Genomic DNA, 22,617 nt, shown 5'->3' with positions numbered 1-22,617 from the left:
ATGCTTTAACAATAAAAATTCTGTCTTTAAACCCCTTTGTGTATCTGACAGCACCTAACCACCTGCTGATTTCTATATTTAAATGCAAAAAAATTATACTTTTAAACAGAAAGTATCTAAACAAAGTATACTTGAATACAGCATTATAAAACATCAAACCAAATTTTACGTTTAAACTCCACCTAGGAACCGGCACCTACCTTGTAGTGCATCACACACGCCGGCTTATAGGGGTGCTCACTCTCTATGACAGCGTAGTGATTAGAGGTTGTACAAGCAGAGAGGCCTTGCTCAGGCTGGTTTCCTGTGGTGCTATCTGTCGACTGATTGGGATTGAATGCAGGGGGTGCATACTTCTGATTCAAAATGGCAACTGAGGGAAGTAATTGTTGGACAAGACCAAAGACTTCTACAGCCACCTAGTATAAAAAAAAAAGATTAAAAGAGATAATAAAGGTAAAAATTGCTTTAAAATTATTAATTACTGTAATTGTTGGCTACCCTTAATTACCAAGAACATTACTGAGAATTCTTCTAGCTAAGTTTTTATTCAAGGAAATCTGTTCTATGGAAAAAAGATTTACCTTAGATGTTTTAGATGTTACATGAAAATAACCTCGTCTATACTTTTAAACACTTTGCCTTTTTATAATCTGCTGTAAACTGGGTTTTACTCAATATTTAATTATGCCTAAGAATCAATAGTTTATGATTACCTTCATGTCTTGACTATTGCACAGTTGTAGAAGACTCCTATCCTTCTACATTATTATTCTTATCCAAAACGAAAGACTTGGCATCAATTTCATAAATTAGGAAAATGTATGTTAACTTAAGCTCTCCTTACATATCATAATTCTAAATTATATTTATCATTCCCAAATTCATCAAATGTAAAGCCAGTAAATAAGCACAGTAATCCGGTAAATAAAACAAAGAACAGTGAGATTTAACTGATAATGTCTACCATTTAACTTATCTACCTTTGTGTGTTACTTTTAACCCAGGTACCTCAAAGATGAAAGTGTTTATTAAGGATAGATACAAAGTCTAAAAAAAGAGATATTTCAAAAAAATATTCAAAATTACAGAATTAAATTACACACCTTGGGAATAGCAGCAGCTACTGGTCCTATGTAGGCTATAATAAGGGGAAGCAGCATGGAAAACAGACTGGAAGAGCTAAGCAGTTCTGGAATGTCATCAGCTAAAAAAGGTATTAAAACTATAGTTAGAAGGTAATTTCATTGTAATGTATATACGCTGTACTAAATCTATATTTTATTCTTTTGAGCAAAATAAAATTATAGTTGACATTGATTGAATGCTTATAAAGGACGTGGCCCTCTTCTAAGGGTTTTATACACATAGCCGTATCAATTAATCCTCACAATAAGATACTTTTATAATTTCCGTTTTTTACAAGGGGAAATCAAGGCACACAATGTTAAGTAACTTACCCAAAATCATATACCTGTAAAATGATAAAGCCAGGATTAAAACCTAGAGTAACAGCCATGATTTTAAACCACTATAGCTGATACCACACATGGCTACATGTGTGACATTACACCAATTACTTAACTGGTATGTGCCTCAGTTATTCCTCTGTACAAAAGAATAATAACAGTACTTCCCTCACTGGATGTTATGAAAACTGAGTTAATATATGTAAAATGCTTAGAACAATGCCTGCACATATTAAACACTACAAAAATGCTTACCTTTATTAAGCTATATTGTCTTCTATTTTACCAGAGAAAGCACTTTGTCACTTATTTAAAAATAATAGTTCCTTAGCCCAACCCAAACCTCTAATTTGGACAGGCCAAATATTCTTTATTTTAAGAAAGTTTCCCAGGTGATTCACTAGGTGATTCCCAGGTGTGCACTAGGCTCAGGAACAAATGGTCTAGATAACAGTAAGACTGGGTGGGTAGCAATGAATCCTTTTGTAAACGAGCTCTGCGGCCAGTGTGGAGGATGGACAAGGAGTGGGAGAAAGGTGGCAGTGAGATTGCTGGGATGCTATCCATCCATGAGGAAAAGGACACAGGCCTGCACCATGGTAGCTTGAACTACAGAACAGACAGGGGAATACCAACTGGAGAGTTGCCAGTGGAAGAACTCCCAGAACTCAAATCAGATAAGTGAGTTTAGGTTACCCAGATCGTTGGATGAATGGTGATACCATTACTGGAAATAGGATACATAGGAAGAAAAACCTGCCTAAAAGAGAAAACAAAATGCTTCTCTACTCCTAAAGGAAGGATAAAGCAAACACTCAGCTTACTGATGAGTTTTTCTCTTACTAGGTTAACTAAGAAAGTAACAGGTATCAGCTAACTGCTTTTGAACACCCTAAAAAATCCTGCATATGGAGAGTACAACTGATACAAAATGAATGTATATACATGTACAGATCCACCATGAATAAAATACTCTGGGATTCTATAAGATGGTTCTTCTTAACCCTGTGTGTAAGTTAGAGAATTAAGAATTTAAAATATGACTATTAAGCAAATAAAAGTCTTACCATCCACAGCAAGAGCTCTGTGCAAGAGGTCTTTTGCAGCTCGAACAACAGTGCTTACCACAGAGAGAGCTCTGCTACAGTTTTTATCTTCTTCATTGGCTTTACTTAGAAGCTGGGATTGTAAATCTCCATCAAATTCACTCCTGTAACAAGAGTAACATATGAAATTTTACAGGGTAGGTAAAACATGATCTAACTCTAGTTATCATATTTACATCAGAGTTCCTCACTTATTTTAAGACACTACCAAGGAGAGTCTATCTTAGGAACCGATACTTTAAAAAGGCCTGAATTATGTTTAAAAAAAAAAAAAAAAAGCTGAGGGAAAAGTATTCAGGCAAAAGGAACAGTAAGATAAAGGTTCAGACAAGAACAAAATGAGCAAGTTTAAGGAACAGAGTGACAAGTGTGCCTGGAATGAAAGGAGAATGGAGGGTGACAGATGTCAGATCATGTGAGCTTTCTATGCTTTCTCTGTGAGACCGTACATTTCATGCTGGGATGGAAAGCTGAGCAAGGGCAGCACTTGCCCTGATGCACATTTCTGTAAGATCCTTCTGGCTGCACTGTGCAGAACTGACTGCAGCAAGACCACAGCAAAAGGAGGGAGACTGGGTTAGAAGTTGTGATAGTTGTTAGCCAGGGAGCACTAGTGATGGTTTGGATCAAACTGTTAATAATGGGGATTAGAAAAAGTCAGATTTGAAACATTTTACTTTAATTAATTAATTAGTTAATTAGAGGGAGACAGAGAAGAGTGTGTGCGTGTGCATGGCAGGAGGGAGAAGGGCAGAGGGTGACGGAGAGAAAGAATCTTAAGCAGGCTTCATGCTGGGTGTAGAGCCTGATGTGGGGATTGATTGGACAATCCTGAGATTATGACCTGAGCTGAAATCAAGAGTTGGGCCCTTAGCCAACTGAGCCATCCAGGTGTCCCTAAATTTAATTAATTTTAAATTTAAAGCTAAGGGTTGGTAAAGCTGGTGGGAAACATAAATATCTAAAACACTGTATTTGTGTAAGAAATAAAGTCTAGATAGCAGATGCTTCTAAGGGGCTCCCCAGCTTTTTGGAATATATAACTTCTGCGCATGATATGACTTTTTAATGTATGGTTTGAGAAAGAGAATACTATTTGTTATAGTGCTATGTAACAAAAAGTTTTTCACAAGTTGGTAGAAGGACTAGAAAACTTGTATCTCAGCAGCAACCTGCCACCAGGAAGCTATTTAACACCTACCGTTTCTATTTTATTTCACACACAGAAAGGCAGGAGAAAATTCTACATCCAGGCAGTGTTCCCAGATTGTTTATGAAGGAAAGAGAGAAAGCAGCAAATCTCTGAAAGTGATACACAACCCTGGTGATCTGAGGCTAAGTCAGACGGAGGGTAGCTACGGTGAATGATACTTACTATGTATGACTCCAGCTAACTCACTAAAAGAAAAACTGAGATGTGGTGACAAATGTATATTTAGAAGTGTTTTTTTTTTTTAAACCCCAAATTGTTATCCTTCTTTTTACATACTGGTTACATAAGGAATGGTTAAAGAGTACCTAGAGTACATCATTATGTACTCTAGGGCTTTAAGAAGTAGATTTACAGACATCAAAATACACTACAGACAGGATAATAGGATCAAGGCAACACTAGTACTTGGATAGAGTTGATTTGATCATTAATTTTTGGTATTTTTAAAAAGAAATGAATAAATTCCACTTAAATTAGAAACTGTAGATACAAACTATAAAAGTGACAATAGAGGGGCTACCTGGGTGGCTCAGTGGGTTAAGCCTCTGCCTTCAGCTCAGGTCATGATCTCAGGGTCCTGGGATCAAGTCCTGTATCGGGCTCTCTGCTAGGCAGGGAGCCTGCTTCCTCCTTTCTCTCTCTCTCTCTCTCTCTGTTTGCCTCTCTGCCTACTTGTAATCTCACTCTGTCAAATAAATAAAAGCTTTTTTAAAAAAAAAAAGTGACAATAGAGGAGCGCCTGGGTGGCTCAGTGGATTAAGCCTCTGCCTTCAACTCATGATTTCAGGGTCCTGGGATAGAGCCCCGTATTGGACTCTCTGCTCAGCAGGGAGCCTGCTTCCCCGCTTCTCTCTCCCAGTCTGTCTGCCTACTTGAGATATCTGTCTGTCAAATAGATAAATAAAATCTTAAAAAAAAAAAAAAGTAATAATAGCACACATGTCCAAGACACAAAATATTTCAAGGATATTAAAGAAATAATGGCAACTACATTTTAAAGCACTCACCTTTACAATAAAGACTGAATTTACACATTAAAATGAGACCTTTTTATATGAATTAGCACAAGTATGTGCAAGGCAGTTACACAGCATAATTATAACTATGAATTTAGCATTTTTTACCTTGGTAATAAACTGTATGTGTCCTATCACTTAAAAATAGTCCCTTTACTTCTACACACACACTCACCTATAGTAGAGTATCTGTGGAATCTGTCCTCTGGTTTGGTTTGTGCCATTACTACTCAAGCTGCATGTGCTGAATGTGAATGTCACGCCATCAGGGCACTGAACGGTGGTCATTCCTCCATCTCCGTTGGCTGTACGGCTTCCGTAGTTCCTCAAGCGCACAGCATATTTAACATTTTCCTTCACAATCAAGATATAAAGCATGTTTATAATGTACAGAGGATATAAAAAAACTGGGCAAATAAACTGAATTTGTCATTTATAGATGATTTGGTTAAACACATTTGAATGAATCAAACTGGAAGATAAGCAACACTTCCTGATGTTTACTATTTAAAGGAAAGTATACTAATTATTTCAAATGCTTTAATCAAATTATACCTTAAAATGACTTCATGAGGTAAGTACCATTACTATGCCTATTTTACTGATGAGGAATCTGAGGCACAGAGAAGTTAAGTAACTCACCCAAAGTCACACAGCTAATACGTGATGGAATTAGTATTTCAATATAGGTAGTTCCTGCTCTTAACCATAATGTAAAGCATATTAACCATAACAAAAGATTTAAAATACATTATCTATTTTTTTGATGGATTTAACTTTTGAAATAATTTCAAATGTGGGAAAAAATAGTGGTGAGTCTACTATATTTTTTTAAGAGACACTCAAAGATGGAAAGAGTTAGGTGGACAGAAATGGGAAAAAATATTCGTAAGCAAAAGTTGTCCTAAATAAGATGCACTATGTGTAGAAAACACGAGATACAGATATGTATGTCTGTATGATCTACGATATAAACCTCATAGTGAAGATTTTTTGATTTTTTTAGTACCTAAACTCTTTTTGATAATGTCTCTGATGAACTTATCTTATCCCAAATTCTGCTCTATAATAAAAATAACAATATAACTACTAGAACTCATACAGCAATTCAGTAACGTGGCAGGATACAAAGTCAATGTACAGAAATCAGTGGCTTTCTTACACACTAACAATGAAAATACAGAAAGGGAAATTAGAGAAATGGTTCCATTTACTATAGCACCAAGAACCATAAGATACCTGGGAATAAACCTAACCAAAGAGGTAAAGGATCTGTACTTGAGGAACTACAGAACACTCATGAAAGATATTGAAGACACAAAAAGATGCAAGACCATTCCATGCTCTTGGGTCAGAAGAATAAACATTGTTAAAATGTCTATACTGCCTAGAGCAATCTATACTTTTAATGCCATTCCGGTCAAAATTCCACCGGTATTTTTCAAAGAGCTGGAGGAAATAATCCAAAAATTTGCATGGAATCAGAAGAGACCCCGAATTGCTAAGGAAATGTTGAAAAACAAAAATAAAACTGGCGGCATCATGTTACCTGATTTCAAGCTTTACTGCAAAGCTGTGATCACCAAGACAGCATGGTACTGGCATAAAAACAGACACCTAGACCAGTGTAACAGAGTAGAGAGCCCAGATATGGACCCTCAACTCTATGGTCAAATAATCTTCGACAAAGCAGGAAAAAATGTACAGTGGAAAAAAGACAGTCTCTTCAATAAATGGTGCTGGGAAAATTGGACAGCTATATGTAGAAGAATGAAACTCGACCATTCTCTTACACTGTACACAAAGATAAACTTGAAATGGATAAAAGACCTCAATGTGAGCCAGGAATCCATCAGAATCCTAGAGGAGAACAAAGGCAGTAGCCTCTTTGATATCAGCGACAGCAACTTCTTTCAAGATATGTCTCCAAAGGCCAAGGAAATGAAAGCGAAAATGAACTTTTGGGACTTCATCAAGACAAAAGCTTCTGCACAGCAAAGGAAGCAGTCAACAAAACAAAAAGGCAACCCACGGAATGGGAGAAGATATTTATATTTGCAAATGACAGTACAGACAAAAGGTTGATATCCAGGATCTATAAAAAACTTCTCAAACTCAACACATACAAAACAAATAATCATATCAAAAAATGGGCAGAAGATATGAACAGACACTTCTCCAATGAAGACATACAAATGGCTATCAGACACATGACAAAATTTTCATCATCACTACCCATCAGGGAGATTCAAATTAAAACTACATTGAGATACCACCTCACACTTGTTAGAATGGCCAAAATTAGCAAGACAGGAAATAATGTGTTTTGGAGAGGATGTGGAGAAAGGGGAACCCTCTTACACTGTTGGTGGGAAAGCATGTTGGTGCAGCCACTTTGGAGAACAGTGTGGAGAGTCCTCAAGAAATTAAAAACAGAGCTTCCCTATGACCCTGCCATTGTACTACTGGGTATTTACCCCAAAGATACAGATGTGAAAAGAAGGGCCATCTGTACCCCAATGTTTATAGCAGCAATGGCCACGGTCGCCAAACTGTGGAAGGAACCAAGATGCCCTTCAACGGACGAATGGATAAGGAAGATGTGGTCCATATACACTATGGAGTATTATGTCTCCATCAGAAAGGATGAATACCCAACGTTTGTAGCAACATGGACTGGACAGGACTGGAAGAGATTATGCTGAGTGAAATAAGTCAAGCAGAGAGAGTCAATTATCATATGGTTTCACTTATTTGCGGAGCATAACAAATAGCATGGAGGACATGGGAAGATGGAGAGGAGAAGGGAGTTGAGGGAAACTGAAAGGGGAGGTGAACCATGAGAGACTATGGACTCTGAAAAACAACCTGAGGGTTTTGAAGGGGCAGGCGGTGGGAGGTTGGGGGAGCCAGGTGGTGGGTATTAAGGAGGGCACGTATTGCATGGAGCACTGGGTGTGGTGCAAAAACAATGAATACTGTTACGCTGAAAAGAAATTAAAAAAAAAACAATATACAGTTGAATTCGGAATCACTCCATTCATAATTAAAGTTAAGTACAATTTCTGTTTTGCTAATTCGTTATTTACTGCTAGACAACAAAGTTACATGCATAAACAACTTATATAGAGTAATAGTAATTTAAATTACTATTAACTAATAGTTTATTAAGCCCACTTTTTAAAAAGATTTTATTTATTTGATAGAGAAAGTACGAGAGAGCAAGAGAACACAAGCAGAGGGAGAAGGGGAGGGAGAAGCAGGCTCCCCACTGAGCAGGAAGCCCAATGTGGGGCTCGATCCCAGCACCCTGGGATCATGACCTGAGCCAAAGGCAGAAGCTTAACCAACTGAGCCATCAGGTGCCCCAAGTCCACTTTTTTTTTTTTTTAAGATTTTTATTTATTTATTTGACAGAGAGAACACAAGTAGGCAGAGAGACAGGCATAGAGAGAGGGGGAAGCAGGCTCCCCACCGGGCAGAGAGCCTGATGTGGGAATCGATTCCACAACCCTGAGATTATGACCTGAGCTGAAGGCAGAGGCTTAACCCACTGAGCCACCCAGGCATCCCCCAAGCTCACCTTTTAAAAAAGTGAGTTTTGTCACAATGAGAAGGAAAGACAGGAACTCATATTTACTGAGCTTCTCTGCTGTGCTAGGCATGGAGACAAGTACTTTATTCCATTATTTAATTTTACCTAAACAACACTACAGTATAGGTACTATCCTTCCCAATCTACAGATAAGTCCCACAGTAGCTAAATAATGAATGAAGTTCAATGTCTTAGAGCTACTATGTGGAAGAGCAGGCATCTGAAGCTACTTCTATCTAACTCTAAAACCTAACAATACTTTCTACTAAACCAGATTTTTAAGACATTTTTTGCAAAAATAGAATATAAGACAGTACAATATCAGGAGTATAGTAGTGACTCAACATTTAAAGCACCACTTAAAGGAATACTTCTCATTACTACATAAGTAAGCTACATAATAATACCTCTTATTTACAAAAGAAACATAATGAAATTACCTTTAAAGGAACAACTTTGTCAAGTCTGATTTCAGCTATATCACTGGGTGAATCATCTGTTGTATAGGTTCCTTTGACTAATTCTAGAGATGTCCATCTATGAGAATGAGTCGAATCTCCTGCATGTTCACTCTAATTAAAACAAAACAAAACCCATCATATTCTTAATTTTGTTTGTTTTAAGCAGTTTATTTTCTTGCATATAAAATTATCCATCAGCATATCCTCATACATACTGAAGAAAAAATTTTTGGTATGCTAAACTATTCACTTTTATCTGATTTCCTAAGGACACTAGAACCTAAATCATATCAATGGGCTTTCCTCATCTGATGTCTTAAAGTGATTCCCACTTCTTCATTAGAAGAGTGCAACTCTAACTATAGAACTTAACGAATTAGGGAAATAAACTAATTGTTACAAAGAACCAAGATATGGATAGATTTCCATTTATTATTAAATGATTTACATGGTAACTTTCTGTCCCATTTTAATAAAACTTAGTGAAAACTCAGGTTTTTAAATTAATTTAGAGAATATAGTAAGATAGACCTTAATCAATCAGTTAGTGTCTTTACTAAGAATCATCCATTAGCACTCTATGACAAAACTGCTTTAATCACTGATACAGGTAATAGTATTGATCTATCGTTCTCATTTCTTAAAAAACTACAATAGCAAAAAAAAATTACACAAAAGTTGTAATCAGGGGCTTAGCTATGTAATTTCTAGTCTTTTCATTTAACATCTCCCCTGGAAGTGTAAAAAATATGAGGCAGAAGTGATCCAGAATGGCACACAAAGCAATCATGCAGGATCACTTTCTTTCAATTTCTTTCACATCTGCCAGGATGATTATGATTAATCAGCTAACCCCTCCAAGATCTGGGCAGCCTTACTATGATAATGGTAACCCACACAGCAAGATGAATACTGTAAGAGTCATACTTACGTCATCAACCAATACCTCTAATTCATATTCATGAATTCCACCTCCTCCATAGACAGAAAAACCAACCACAACTATTCCAGGTTTGTCTACTGAAAAACAGATTGCATCAGGGGACCCATTCCCAGTGTTCCAACTTCTTCCTTGACTTGTTTTTGTGAATCGATTAGCACTGGCTTTAACGGAGTGGAGAGAATTAAGTCCATCAACCTAGGAACAAAAGCAAAAGCAATTATACGTCAGCAGTCTGTACCTGAGCGTTAATAACATGCCTTTAACAAAACCCCCAACTTTCTAAGAAGTTCAAAAAGATAACCTACATTTAACAAGTGGCTGTAAGCCTTCCTAAATATACATTCTATAGAGATTACCCAGCAATAAAACCAGATTTTAAACTTATAAATCATTATCACTTGACAGTATTTTCTTCCTTAGTCATAGGAGACTATACATTTCACTTAATTTATAGTATCAGAACTATAAACCTGTAAGTAATTATGGTCATAACATATGAACGAATTATATCACTCACTTTGAAAAGTGATAGCAAAATTTCACCAACATTCTATGGACCAAACGTTTTCAAACCATGAGACATCGGGCTCTAGGGATTCAGCAGAGATGGGTAGTCAACAAAGAAGTGGACTTAAGTTTCCTTTGTCAGTCAGGCTATCCTATCCCTCCTCTTATCTGGGAGTTCTGAAGACTTTTATTAGCAAAAAATGTTCTATGTCTTAAGTTTGAATACCACTAAAATATATTATGATAACTTGGCTTTCAATATTTGAATATATATATACAAACAAGTACAGCCTCACTAATTACAGACTCATTAGAGAAGATCAGTGAACTTATTTTGGCTTGAAACCGCTCTTTAATTACGGAGCCAGCTTTTGATCTAAATTGGCTGCAGAAATCTGGAAGACCCACAAGAGGAAAAAACTGAAGTTTATGATTCTAGCAAAAATTTTAAACTGCCGTGGGAAAGAAAGAAATATGGGTGTCTAAGCCAGGACCTTTGTAAACTTCCAAGTTTGTATATTAGGCACCTGCAATTTGGGACATTCTTTTTCATTAAAAAAAAAAAGCTCATAGGGGAAAACTAGACAGTAACCTTCTGAGGGGGAGCTATGTATCAGAGACTTTCTCCTTCAGGATCTGGTATGGAAGGGAAGTATATTATAGGCTGAATGACTAAGTGGGGAAAAAAAGAACCAAATTAAAATTTTCTGACAGGGGATTCAATGACCTCCTACAGCTAAGTCAAAGCTAACAAAGAAATGAAGGAAGTGCTTCCCAGGGTGAAATACTAAAATATGCGCAGGTACATGTAATCATTCAGAAATCCTAAAGGCTAAACTGTCACTATGAATCAGTAATGAGTATAGACTACATGATTAATTAACCATAGATTCTATAATAAATCTGTAAGTAAGAAAAAACAAAGGCTAGGAACTATAAAAGTAAAAGAGAAAGAAGATGTTATTTTGCAAGCAATGGCATACATGCTAGCTATTAAACATTCATTTAAGTGATAGAAGGTGTTTCACATTAGGACATGATTTTCTTTTTTGATTCTTTTTTTTTTTAAAATATTTCATTTATTTATTTGACAGAGAGAGGTCACAAGTAGACAGAGAGGCAGGCAGAGAGAGAGAGAGAGAGAGAAGCAGGCTCCCTCCTGAGCAAAGAGCCCGATGGGGGACTCGATCCCAGGACCCTGAGATCATGACCTGAGCTGAAGGCAGAGGCTTAACCCACTGAGCCACCCAGGCGCCCCAGGACATAATTTTCATAACCAATCTTCTGTCTGCTTTTTTGGGATAAAATTAGAAAACTTCACTAAATTCAGTCAAAACATTTATATAAATTGTACAACAGAGTGAGCAGGGCACTGAAATGGTTAAAAATGTTACTTTACAAAATGTAAAGCCCTTTCAAAGTAGTTTTCCCAAACAGAGTAATATTTGTTCCTTTTAAAATTTTGGCTGTACAGCAATGTGAGTGTACCGAAGGCCCATTTTACATACGTTATTTGTCTAGTGTCAGTCAAGTGAGCAGAACTAAGGTCTAATCCTCTTTACCTCCTCCATACCATGTGCTCACTATTAGCAGCCCCATTTCCATTATGCATTACCCAGGAATGCGAACGATTTTTGCTTCTGTTGTGACATCGCAGTGAGGTTGTACTATGGAGTATATAAGGAAAACATACGGTTTGTATTACTGTGACATCCTGGGCAAACGTGAGAGAGAGGGAGCAAGCAAGAACAGAGAAGTAGTATAAGGAAGGGAAAAGCAAAGAAACAATTTAGCTTGGAAGGTTTTGTGTTGTTTGAAAGAAAAACAACACAAATAGGATTAAAATTAGTTTCTACAAAGCCAAAATATGTGAAAAAAGAAACTATGTGGAAAGTTTAAACATGTGCTTATTACCCAGTCTCAAAATATAACGTTACCTCAGATCCCAGGGCTGATGCTGTCAGCTCGCTGACAATACTGGCCAGCAATCCACAGGTGTTGGAAACCAGGTGGGAGGAGAAGAGCTCATTTTCTCGCCTCAGGCTATTCCTGACTGGGAGCACAACAATAACCAACATTTTCTCCAGAACTTCACGGAAGCTTGTCATACCAGAGATATTCTCTTCACTCTATGGTACATGGAAAAGAAAAAAGTTCCAGGATATTACTGCTTTATTTTCCTTCATGTGAGTAGCCCTCAACTGCAAATCTTATTTTTCTAGATGACACCCTTAAAATTCAGGCCTGACTCTATGTCTATAAATCCATCCAGTTGCTTGTGGAACCACTGAATTTACTTTTCACTTATAAGTTCTTTTTTCAATTATTTTCTCTGTGTATCGTAAAAGTACCACATCCTTACAAGATTTTTTTTTATTAGCTTTGAGTCATTTTCACTTATACTCTTAACTTCTCAATAACAATCATATATGACAGAAAAACACTCCTGTCTGAAAAGCTTTTTTTTTATAGGGCAAGATTCCAATATAAGATAATTATTTCTGGTATATTTAGAGGTAAAGTAACTGAGTATATGAGCTGCCAAAGCGAACAGGAAGTAAGGCAACTGAGAAATAGTATGTACAAATATATTTTCTTTTTTTTTTTTTTTAAAGATTTTATTTATTTATTTGATACAAAGAGAGAGATCACAAGTATGCAGAGAGGCAGGCAGAGAGAAAGGGGGAGGCAGGCTCCATCCCTTGACCCTTAGATCAGGACCTGAGCCAAAGGAAGAGGCTTAACCCACTGAGCCACCCAGGCGCCCCCAAATCTATTTTCTAATAAAATTCTTTCTGTATATATATATAATAAAAATATGGAATTTTACTACAAATACTCCTATACTCCTACTATACTTGATTTCCTAAGAAATTCCAACCCCTACCAATGGAAAACTTTCAAGATAAAAAATTATAAAGTCCCATTAAAGACTAAGGGGGAAAATATTTTTTTCCCAGAAATAAAGGGAAAAGATGATTAATTTAAGTGATATCCAGCATTAACACTCTTTATCATTTTTTTTACCATCCAATACCATATCTTTTAGCCCACTATGGACAGGGAGTAAATGCATCTGATTTTGAGAGGGGGCAAATTGTGAGCAATGACCATTTCAATTTTACTGTAGACTAGCAAATCAAACATCCTGGGATTTAGTTCCAGCTTCTTTGCAATGCCTCAACTTCGGTAAAATCAGGGGAACTATATGTTGTAATTCGTTTATCAAAATCACCTGAATGCCCCCTGAACACACAAGTTTTTCCATACTGCTTTCTATAAACATTCCATACTGCTTTATGAGAGATAGCATAGGTAACACATTCAAAAGATTTCATAAAGTCATAAAATCTCAAGGCAAAAAAGCATCTTTATACTCAACCCATGACAGAATATTAAGTTAATTAATTAATTAATTAATTACAGTTAAAATCATCACAAGCATCATTATATATCTTTCTTAAAGCATAATCTTAGGCTTAACAAAAAGTCTCTTAGAGATAATCCTCCACCTTTAAATTATTTCTATTAATACTTGAATAAGATAACCATAACACATCAATTTCTTACATAATTATTTTTCCTGGCTTTACAATAATCAACTCCTGATTTTGTTAAAATTATAATTCTTCTATCCTTTACATCACTTTGACTCTCCAGAACTTTACTTTCTGGCACTTCTCAGAAAATCAGTTTTGGATGAAACTCAATCCCCAGTGTATTCCATAATCAACAACCTTGGAAGGACTTTATTAGGGGTATGGGTGAAGTATATTTATTTAGTTATACCCACTTAGTTTCTAATTAGTGACTAACAAGATTAATACAAGAAGCTTCCCATATAATCTTAAAATGGAGTTAATGGTGTCAATGTTTTAGTTGAAGAATAAAAAAAATATACATATACATATATGCATATCACTAGCCCCCTAGATTTTAGAAAAAGGAATTCATTCACCAGTGATGGGGAATGCAAGGTGACACTAGCTTTCTGGAGGACAATTTGTTAATTGTAAAGTCTTGAGGTGTTTTTCTTTCACTTAAGAATTTTTCCACTCCAGGTGATTTAGTTTGGAAAAATCATCATGAACACGCATAAAAATGCAGTCAATGGCATTTTCAGCATGTTTAAAATACTAAAATACTGGGAACAATCTAAATATGTGTATTTTTTTTTTTTTGAAGAATTTTATTTATTTGTCAGAGAGCGAGCGATAGAGAGCGAGCACAGGCAGACAGAGTGGCAGGCAGAGTCAGAGGGAGAAGCAGGCTCCCTGCGGAGCAAGGGGCCCGATGTGGGACTCGATCCCAGGACGCTGGGATCATGACCTGAGCCCAAGGCAGCTGCCCAACCAACTGAGCCACCCAGGCATTCCTAAATATGTGTATTTATAGAGGGAAAAGATGAACTGAATTATGCTACACCCAAATGGTAGAATCTTGCAATATCTATTAAGATAATAGAAGATGCATTCTATCTTCATAGAATATTAACAAAGACCTACAAATATTGAATTATTAATCATTAATAATTACCAAATGTTTATAGTTCTGAAAATCTTTAAATATTTAGAAATTTTATTATACCTTTAAGGAAAACATTGTAAACACTAAAGTGAATTCCAAAGGAAAAATAAGAGAATTACCCATAACTTTATCACCTAAGCATTATTTTCATTTCTCAGTATTCTCTTTCAAAATATGTACTACATACATATTACAAAATACATATGCCTTTAGCACACAGTTTACACAGTCATCATAGTATACCATAGTCATAAAGGATATATACTTTGGTTTCTGATTTTCTAATAAAAAAATGTAAAAACATCACCTTTTTAAAAAGATTTTATTTATTTGAGAAAGCAAGCGCATGCATGGGAGTACAGGAGGAGGGATGTAGGGAGGGGAGGAGGGGCCAAGGGAGAAGCAGATTCCTCACTGAACAGGGAGTCTAACGCAGGGTTCAATCCCAGGACCCTGAGATCATGACCTAAGTTGAAGGCAGACACTTAACCGAATGACCCACCCCAGGAGCCCCAACATCACTCTTGATATTAAATGTAAATATAGGGACGCCTCAGTGGCTTAGTCCCTTAAGCAGTTGCCTTCGGCTCAATTCATGATCCTGGGGTCCTGGGATGGAGTCCCGCATTGGGCTCCTTGCTCGGCAGGGTGCCTGCTTCTCTCTCTCCCTCTGCCTGCCACTCTGCCTGCTATGCTCTCTCTGTCAAATAAATAAAATCTTAAAAAAGTAAGTGTAACTATAGCTATTTTTAAAGGCTGAGCTCTTTTCTGTCACACTGATATATCCAAATTAAACTATTTGACTTAGCAATGAACATTGTACCAAGGCTCTCATTAAAGTTTCCCATTTTCCTTTTAATAAAATACACATAAAACTTCAGTCTTTCAATTATTTCCTTGGATAATTTCCTTTGCAAATACTCATCACACCTAATACTGAATTGATGATTTATCCCGTAAGAATATCTTCCAGTTTATAGACATCCACTGCTCCACCAATTCAACAGCTATGTTTTTTACTCCTGTTTCAACTAGTACCTAATTATAATCCCAGTAAATACTAAGAATACAATAAATACCTGCTGAAAGACTGAAAGAAGATTACTTAGACTAATTACATAATGAAAGAAACCATCTATAAATTTAGTAGGTTTCCTCATAGTCTCAGCAGAGTAGGACTTAGTAAGAGAAAAAAAAATCATTTTTTCTAATTTTTACAAATAAATCAGTACTTCAATTCATTCACATTTAGTTTCTAGAAAGGCTGAAATTTTTCCCGTGCTGGCTTACTCTCTAAAGTTCCTCTTATATTTACTCTTATTATTTCTAGTAATTCTACAAAGGTATTATATTAACTATAAATTTTCTTCCCATTCTGCTAATGTCCTTCATTTCTGTATGGCACTTAAAATTTTCTCATAATTTTTCTATTGCTTCAGTCAACATAAAATTGCTATTGTAAAGTAATTAGGATAACTATTCTATATTCTACTGCTTTTCTTGGCTTTCATTTTAAAGATTACTTCTCATCGACTTGATAATATTATACATGGTTTTCTTGTGTATGTAAGTTGTTTTTCTATAGTGCTTCCTAATAAACCTAAATGGGTTACTACTTCGATTGTTTTAGAATGTTTATTTTAATACATCAAAATGTTATTGAAAAAATGTTTCAAAAATTTATTTATTTCCCTCAAATTGTATCTTGGCAATCTAAAATATTATAATATAAAAGTATGCTTATAGTATCTGCAACTTTCAAGGGGTTTGGCATATAAAAAATATGTGGGAATTCATTGCATGACCCTCACATTTTTTTTAGTAGGTTAGGTTTCATTCAAAATTTTAAAATTAGAGAAAAAATATTACAGATTTATAGGTAAACATGAAAAAATTTTCCCCCTTGAATTTTAGGTCTTCTTGTGAAACACATATTTGCTTGGTAAACACCAATATAGAAGAATAAGCACCAACTTAAATAGGCCCTCCTTTGTGGTTTTCAGTATAAAAGTTCAGAGAAAGACCTACCTGGCTGAGTTTCTCCATATGTGCTACCAAAAGGGGAAACCGGTGAACTAGTGTTGAGTCATTCTCTGTGCTAACTTGTTTAACAATTGATCGTAGCAGCACCTCTCCATCGTATGCAATAGGGAAGATAGAAGTCAGCTTCACAGAAGTGTGGCAAAGAGCCGACATAACAGCTGCAAGCAATCGGCTACTCGAGGTCTTGAAGTTTGCTTCTTGGATATCCTTTTAAAAACAGAAATATGCACCCACCGAAGAAATATGGCATCAGTATAATCTACATTTTTTGGTATATAAAAAGTAAACAACTCTTTAAATTATTACAAAATTTTCTAGCATTCATTTTAATTGTCCTGTTATGAGATTTAAATAGAACAATACTTTTAAACACAACTGTTCCAAGTTATTTCCCAATGAAGATGGAAAAACTATTAAAGATGATCAAGAAAAATCAGCCTCCTATTCTCCAACCAACAACTTTATATATCCTCTGAATCACAGTCCTCTTTAGTACTATGCTCAAAGAATGACATCAAAAAGGCCTCAATCAGTATATATCTAAGGCATGTCCAGTAAAACAAGCACTGAAACCACTTTCCTCCAATAATAAATGATTTAAATTATAACTGGTGCTACTAATGTTAATGGAGCATAATGAATAATTATTATAATAAACATTGCAGTAAGGTCATAAAATTATATCATCACACTATATGGTTTATTCAGAAAAATGAGTAGCATACTTGTAAATTTTTAAAATTTTATTTATTTACTTGAGAGAGGAGAGAGGGGAGGAGCAGAGGGAAAGGGAGAAGCAGACTCCCCACTCCCAGGGAGTCCAAGATCCTGAAATCATGACCTGAGACTGAAGGCAGATGCTTAACCAACTGAGAGCCACCCAGGCACCCCAGATTTTTAAACAAAATATTAAAAACTTACCAAGACAGAATATCCTAATTCACAAAAACTACATACACATTACTTAGTTCATCAAACATCTGTGTTACAAATTCAGGCTAAAAGCAATACCCTATCTGTTAAACCAACATTTGTTAAAGTTAGCCTGCCTGTAACCTGCTCAGTGGCAAAGAAAACAACCATGTAAGATTGGACAGGTTGAGACAGTAAGCTGTGCACTAATCCAGTCCCAGGAAACTGACTGGTAAAATACACTACTCTGCTATAGAACATGGATGAACCTGGAGGACACTATAATGAGTGAAATAAGCTAGTCACAGACAGACAAAATACTGCACGATTCCACTTATATGAAGTATCTAAAATAGTCAAACTCACAGAAGCAGAGAATAGAATGGTTGGGAGGAGGGAGAAATGGGGAGCTGGTGATAAACCAGTATAAAGTTTCAGTTATGAAAGATAAGTAAGCGCAAGTGATCTCCTGTACAACATGCTCGAAATGTGTTAAGAGGTAACTCTCATGTTAAGTAGTTCTTGCCACAATGAAATACATTTTTTTAATACCAAGAATAAATTCAGTATGTAAGTAGCTTAAAAAGTAGTAATGATAAAATAAAACAAAGTTGTCTAACCAGATGTCTTCACTGGACTATCTTTCAAATAGGCTAGTATACCCTGGTGATGACAGTGAACTTTCTTAGGGGAGGAAAAGGTGCTAGAACTTCTACGACAATGTTAAATAGATGTGGTGAGAACAGTCACCTTGTGCCTTGTTCCTGAACTTATTAGGGGGGTATTCAATATTTCACCACTAAATATGATATTAACTGTAGATTCTTCTGTAGATATCCTCTATCCTTTATAATCCTAGGTTGAAGAAGTTTCCTTAAATCCTGGTTTGGTGAGAAGTTTTTATCACTGATTGCTAATTTTGTCAAATGCTTTTTCATTATTTATTGAGAAGATTATACAATTTTTCCTGTTTATTCAGTTAATATGGTGAATTACACTGGAAGTGTAATTTTTTTTTTGAAAGTGTAATTTTTGAAAGTTAAACTAACCTTGCATTTCTAAGAAAAACCCTAGTGGGTGTGATTTATCTTTTATACTGCTGGATTTGATTTGATAATATTGTTAAGAGCTTTTTTTATCTATGTTTGAGTAATGGTTGCCTGTATTAATTTTTTCTTTTAATATCTTAGGTTTTGGTATCAGGATAAAAAGAAAAGGATAAGGCTAACTTGACTAAATTAGTTGGGAAATGTCTCCGATATTTTCTGAAATAGTTTGTTAAAGATTGATATCATTTCTTTCTTATAAGTTTAATAGAATTTACCAATGATAATTATCTGCGTCTGGAGTTTTTTTTGTGGGAAAGTTTTCGATAATAAACTCACTTTTTAAATGGATATAAGGCAGTTCAGATTTTTCTACTACTTGTCAGTTCTGGTCACTTTATATTTTTCAAGCTTTTTGTCTACTTTACCTGAAGTTGCAACTTACTAATATAAAGTTGTTCATAATATTCCCTTATCAGTCTGTTGCATCTATAGTGACATTCCCTGTTTTATCCTTGATCATTTGTGCTTTTTCTTTATCTCTTGTCTCTCAGACTTGCTAGGAGTTTATTAATTTGGTTTTAATTTCAAAGAACCAACTTTGAACTTGTCAATTTTCTCTGTTTTTACTTTACTGTTTTCTGCTCTTATTTTTATTATTTCCTTCATCTTTATTACTTCTTACTTTCGTTTGCTAATTCTTTCTGACTTCTTTAGGCAGAAACTTTGATCATCAATTTTAAACCTTTCTTCTTTGCTAGTGTTATTTAAAAGTATAAAGTTCTTCCCAAGGAATGCTTTAGCTACATGTCATAAATTTTGATGTTGTACTTTTATCTTTTAGTATGAAATCATTTCTAATTTCCTTTGGATTTCTACTTTGATTCACTGGTTACTTAGAAGTATTGTCTATTTAGTGCCTTTCTCAATATATTTGCCTGTTGGTTTATTTAGTTCTAGTGTGGTCTGAAATTCTTTAATTTTAATCTTTTGAAATTTACTAAGACGTGTTTTATGGCTTAGCATATAATCTATCTTTGTGAACATGATATGTACACATGAACATAACATGCATTCTGCACTTGCACTTTCTGTTTTATAAACTTCAATAAAACCAACATGGTTGACGGTGTTGTTCAGATCTCCTATTTCTCTACTGATTTTCTGATCTACATGTTCTACTCATTACTCAAAGAGAAGCACTGAAGTCTCCAAGCATCACTGTACATTTGTCTATTTCTACCTTAAATTCTGTCAGCTTTTTTGAAACTGTCAGTATTTTGAAACTGATGTGGAGCATACACATATATGAGGCTCGCAGTTTCCTCATGAATGAATGGTTCTTAGCAAGTAAGCTCTCTCATAGCTCTCTCTCCTGACTGTTCTGCAGCTATGGGGTTGGCAGAAGCTCCTCTTCTAGCACTATCCTTGCTCTTACACACGCACTCATGATTGTTCTTGCTCTCGTACATGTGCACACTCATTCACAGATTCAAAGAGCATATCAATTGTGCCTACCAATTTTATAGCTAAACATGATAAAGCAAGCAGGAAAAAAAATGACTTTCAACTTTAAGTCACACATACCAAATCAATGTCCTAATTGATCATTTATAGAAGTTAGATATATTGAGGCAATAGCACTTAATTTTCTTGAAGAGTATTAGGTAATCTATCATATTTTCAACTAACATTTTTCAAACTGAAATTACCTGATCCAAACAATTCAGCAGATCACAAAGGCAAGCCCATTGTAAGGCAGGAGTTGGGTAGAAAGAATGAAAACAGGCAGTGAAGGTATTATGACACTCCTGGAGGACAGCTTCTAGGAGACTCAAGGGTTGACTGAGGTATCCTTGAGGATCATTATCCAACTTCACCATGCAGTGATCAACTCCTTCTGATAAAATTTTTCTTAACAAAGTTCTGGTTTTTCCAATACATTCTGCTAATTTGCTAGTTTCTTCTACAACTGCTTTTCCTGTAGCTTTGAGGAAACAAAGCAGATTGCTAATTAAATGGAGTAATAAACATGCATGGAGATACTCAATATAATTCAAGTAATTTCCTATATAGCTAAAGATTGCAAGTACTCAAAACTTAGAGATGAAACAATTTAGAGATTAAATGTAGTCCAAAATTATTTCTTTTAAAAATGTAAGTAGGAAGAAATTTTTTAAAAAGCCAAAACATTGGTTTTAGCATTTAAGTCCAAATGAGTCGTTCAAAAAATTTCTATTTGACCGAATCTGTTTAAAATAATACATTATTAGAGTATTTTTTTAGTTTAACATGATTTTTTGTTATCAACATAACAAGTAATCTGTTTTATTCTTTTTAAGTAAACACAAAAGGATCTTGAAAGCTGACTTTCTGTCTTTATTTTAGGAGAAGATTAAAGGCAGCTGGGGATCTTAAACTCCTGGTTATCCCTATACAGACCTTTCCAATGTGTCAAATATTTTCTTCTTAAAGTAATTTAAAAACATGTTTCATACCTGATACTGGGTAAATTTCACAGGTATAGACACGCAATAACCTCAGACAACAGGAACCCACAAAACGCAGTCTTTCTAGATCTAGAAGTGTAGCTGTGAACTGGAATCCTTTTAATCCTCTAAGTTCTTCAACTCCTAAGACTAAGGTGGTCCAGCTCCAGTGAAGAATACTCAACAATGACTCAAAACATTCCTAATCCAGAATATGAAAAAACAGAAAACAATTAGTTCAAATGATACCATAGGTTGAATCAAATGGAAAGATGACACTGAACTTCAAAACTTTATTTGAAAAAAGCAGAACGAAACAAAACAAAACATTATTTGAACTTTTTAACTGAGTTTTGATTAGGCCAAATAATGGATATTTTATTAGTTCATTTATCACATTACCATTAGGAATATCTTTGAAGCTTAACAAATAAGATAAAGTAGTTAGGCATGTAAAAAAGCAAAATTCTTCAATATTTGCCTATTTCTTTATTTTAAAAAAGATTTATTTATTTATTTACGTGAGAAAGAGAAAGTGTTATCAGCAAGTGGGGGGATGGGCAGAGGGCTAGAATCCCAAGCAGACTCTGCACTGAGCATGGAGCCCAACTCAGGGCTAGAAAGCTTGACTTATGAGACTATGACTTGAGCCAAAACCAAGAGGCGGAGGCGTAAGTGACTGAGGCTCTTAGGCACCCCCATATTTGCCTATTTAAAAATATAGCTTTGTTTCCCTGCTACCAACCTATCTAATTTACCATATAAGTAAGGCAAAAAATTAAAAACATTTACAAATACATGATTACTTGAAAGCAAAATTAAACTCTACACTGTTACTGTAGTATTATATAAATAAGCTGAAAGTATTTAAAGCACTTTAATAATTTTTAATATAATAAAGTATTTTATTTAGTATTAGGTAGTAATGACAGTATTAAATAACTTATTTATTATAAATAATAACTTAATAAATATAAATCAATAAATATATATAAATATATAAAAATAAATAAATGACTTAATAAGTAATAAATAACTTAATAAATAATGCAATAAATATCTTATTTATTAAATTTTACCATACAAACGATAGCCAACCCTTGATAAACAATAGAAGATATCAACTGACCACAAAATACTAAATAACTAATAAATAACTTATTTATTAAATTTTACCATACAAACTATAGCAAACCTTTGATAAACAAGTTAATAGAAGATAAACATTGACCACAAAATACTAAAATATTCTTACTAGGTTTTTAAATTCTCCAGTGTGGGTTTAGGGTA

The 22,617-nt window shown here is 35.0% G+C and overlaps 1 protein-coding gene across 13 annotated transcripts in view; it reads right to left on the bottom strand.

Annotated features, from left to right (window-relative positions):
- Positions 1-22,617, bottom strand: part of MYCBP2 (MYC binding protein 2) — a 272,995-nt gene that overhangs the window by 122,515 nt on the left and 127,863 nt on the right. For all 13 annotated transcript variants that reach the window (XM_013057218.2, XM_013057219.2, XM_013057220.2 and 10 more), the window contains 10 exons: positions 21,337-21,529; positions 20,551-20,825; positions 16,866-17,087; positions 12,248-12,439; positions 9,792-9,998; positions 8,840-8,971; positions 4,980-5,158; positions 2,537-2,679; positions 1,107-1,207; positions 201-419 (listed from right to left, as the gene is read on the bottom strand). In XM_013057218.2, the coding sequence (XP_012912672.1) occupies positions 201-419; positions 1,107-1,207; positions 2,537-2,679; positions 4,980-5,158; positions 8,840-8,971; positions 9,792-9,998; positions 12,248-12,439; positions 16,866-17,087; positions 20,551-20,825; positions 21,337-21,529 (1,863 nt within the window). The remainder of the gene's footprint in view (positions 1-200; positions 420-1,106; positions 1,208-2,536; positions 2,680-4,979; positions 5,159-8,839; positions 8,972-9,791; positions 9,999-12,247; positions 12,440-16,865; positions 17,088-20,550; positions 20,826-21,336; positions 21,530-22,617) is intronic.

This window comes from Mustela putorius, unplaced genomic scaffold, assembly GCF_011764305.1.
Source record: "Mustela putorius furo isolate JIRA1106 unplaced genomic scaffold, ASM1176430v1.1 tig00003974_pilon_pilon_pilon, whole genome shotgun sequence".
NCBI lineage: Eukaryota > Metazoa > Chordata > Mammalia > Carnivora > Mustelidae > Mustela > Mustela putorius.
This window is presented reverse-complemented; position numbering and strand designations above follow the sequence as displayed.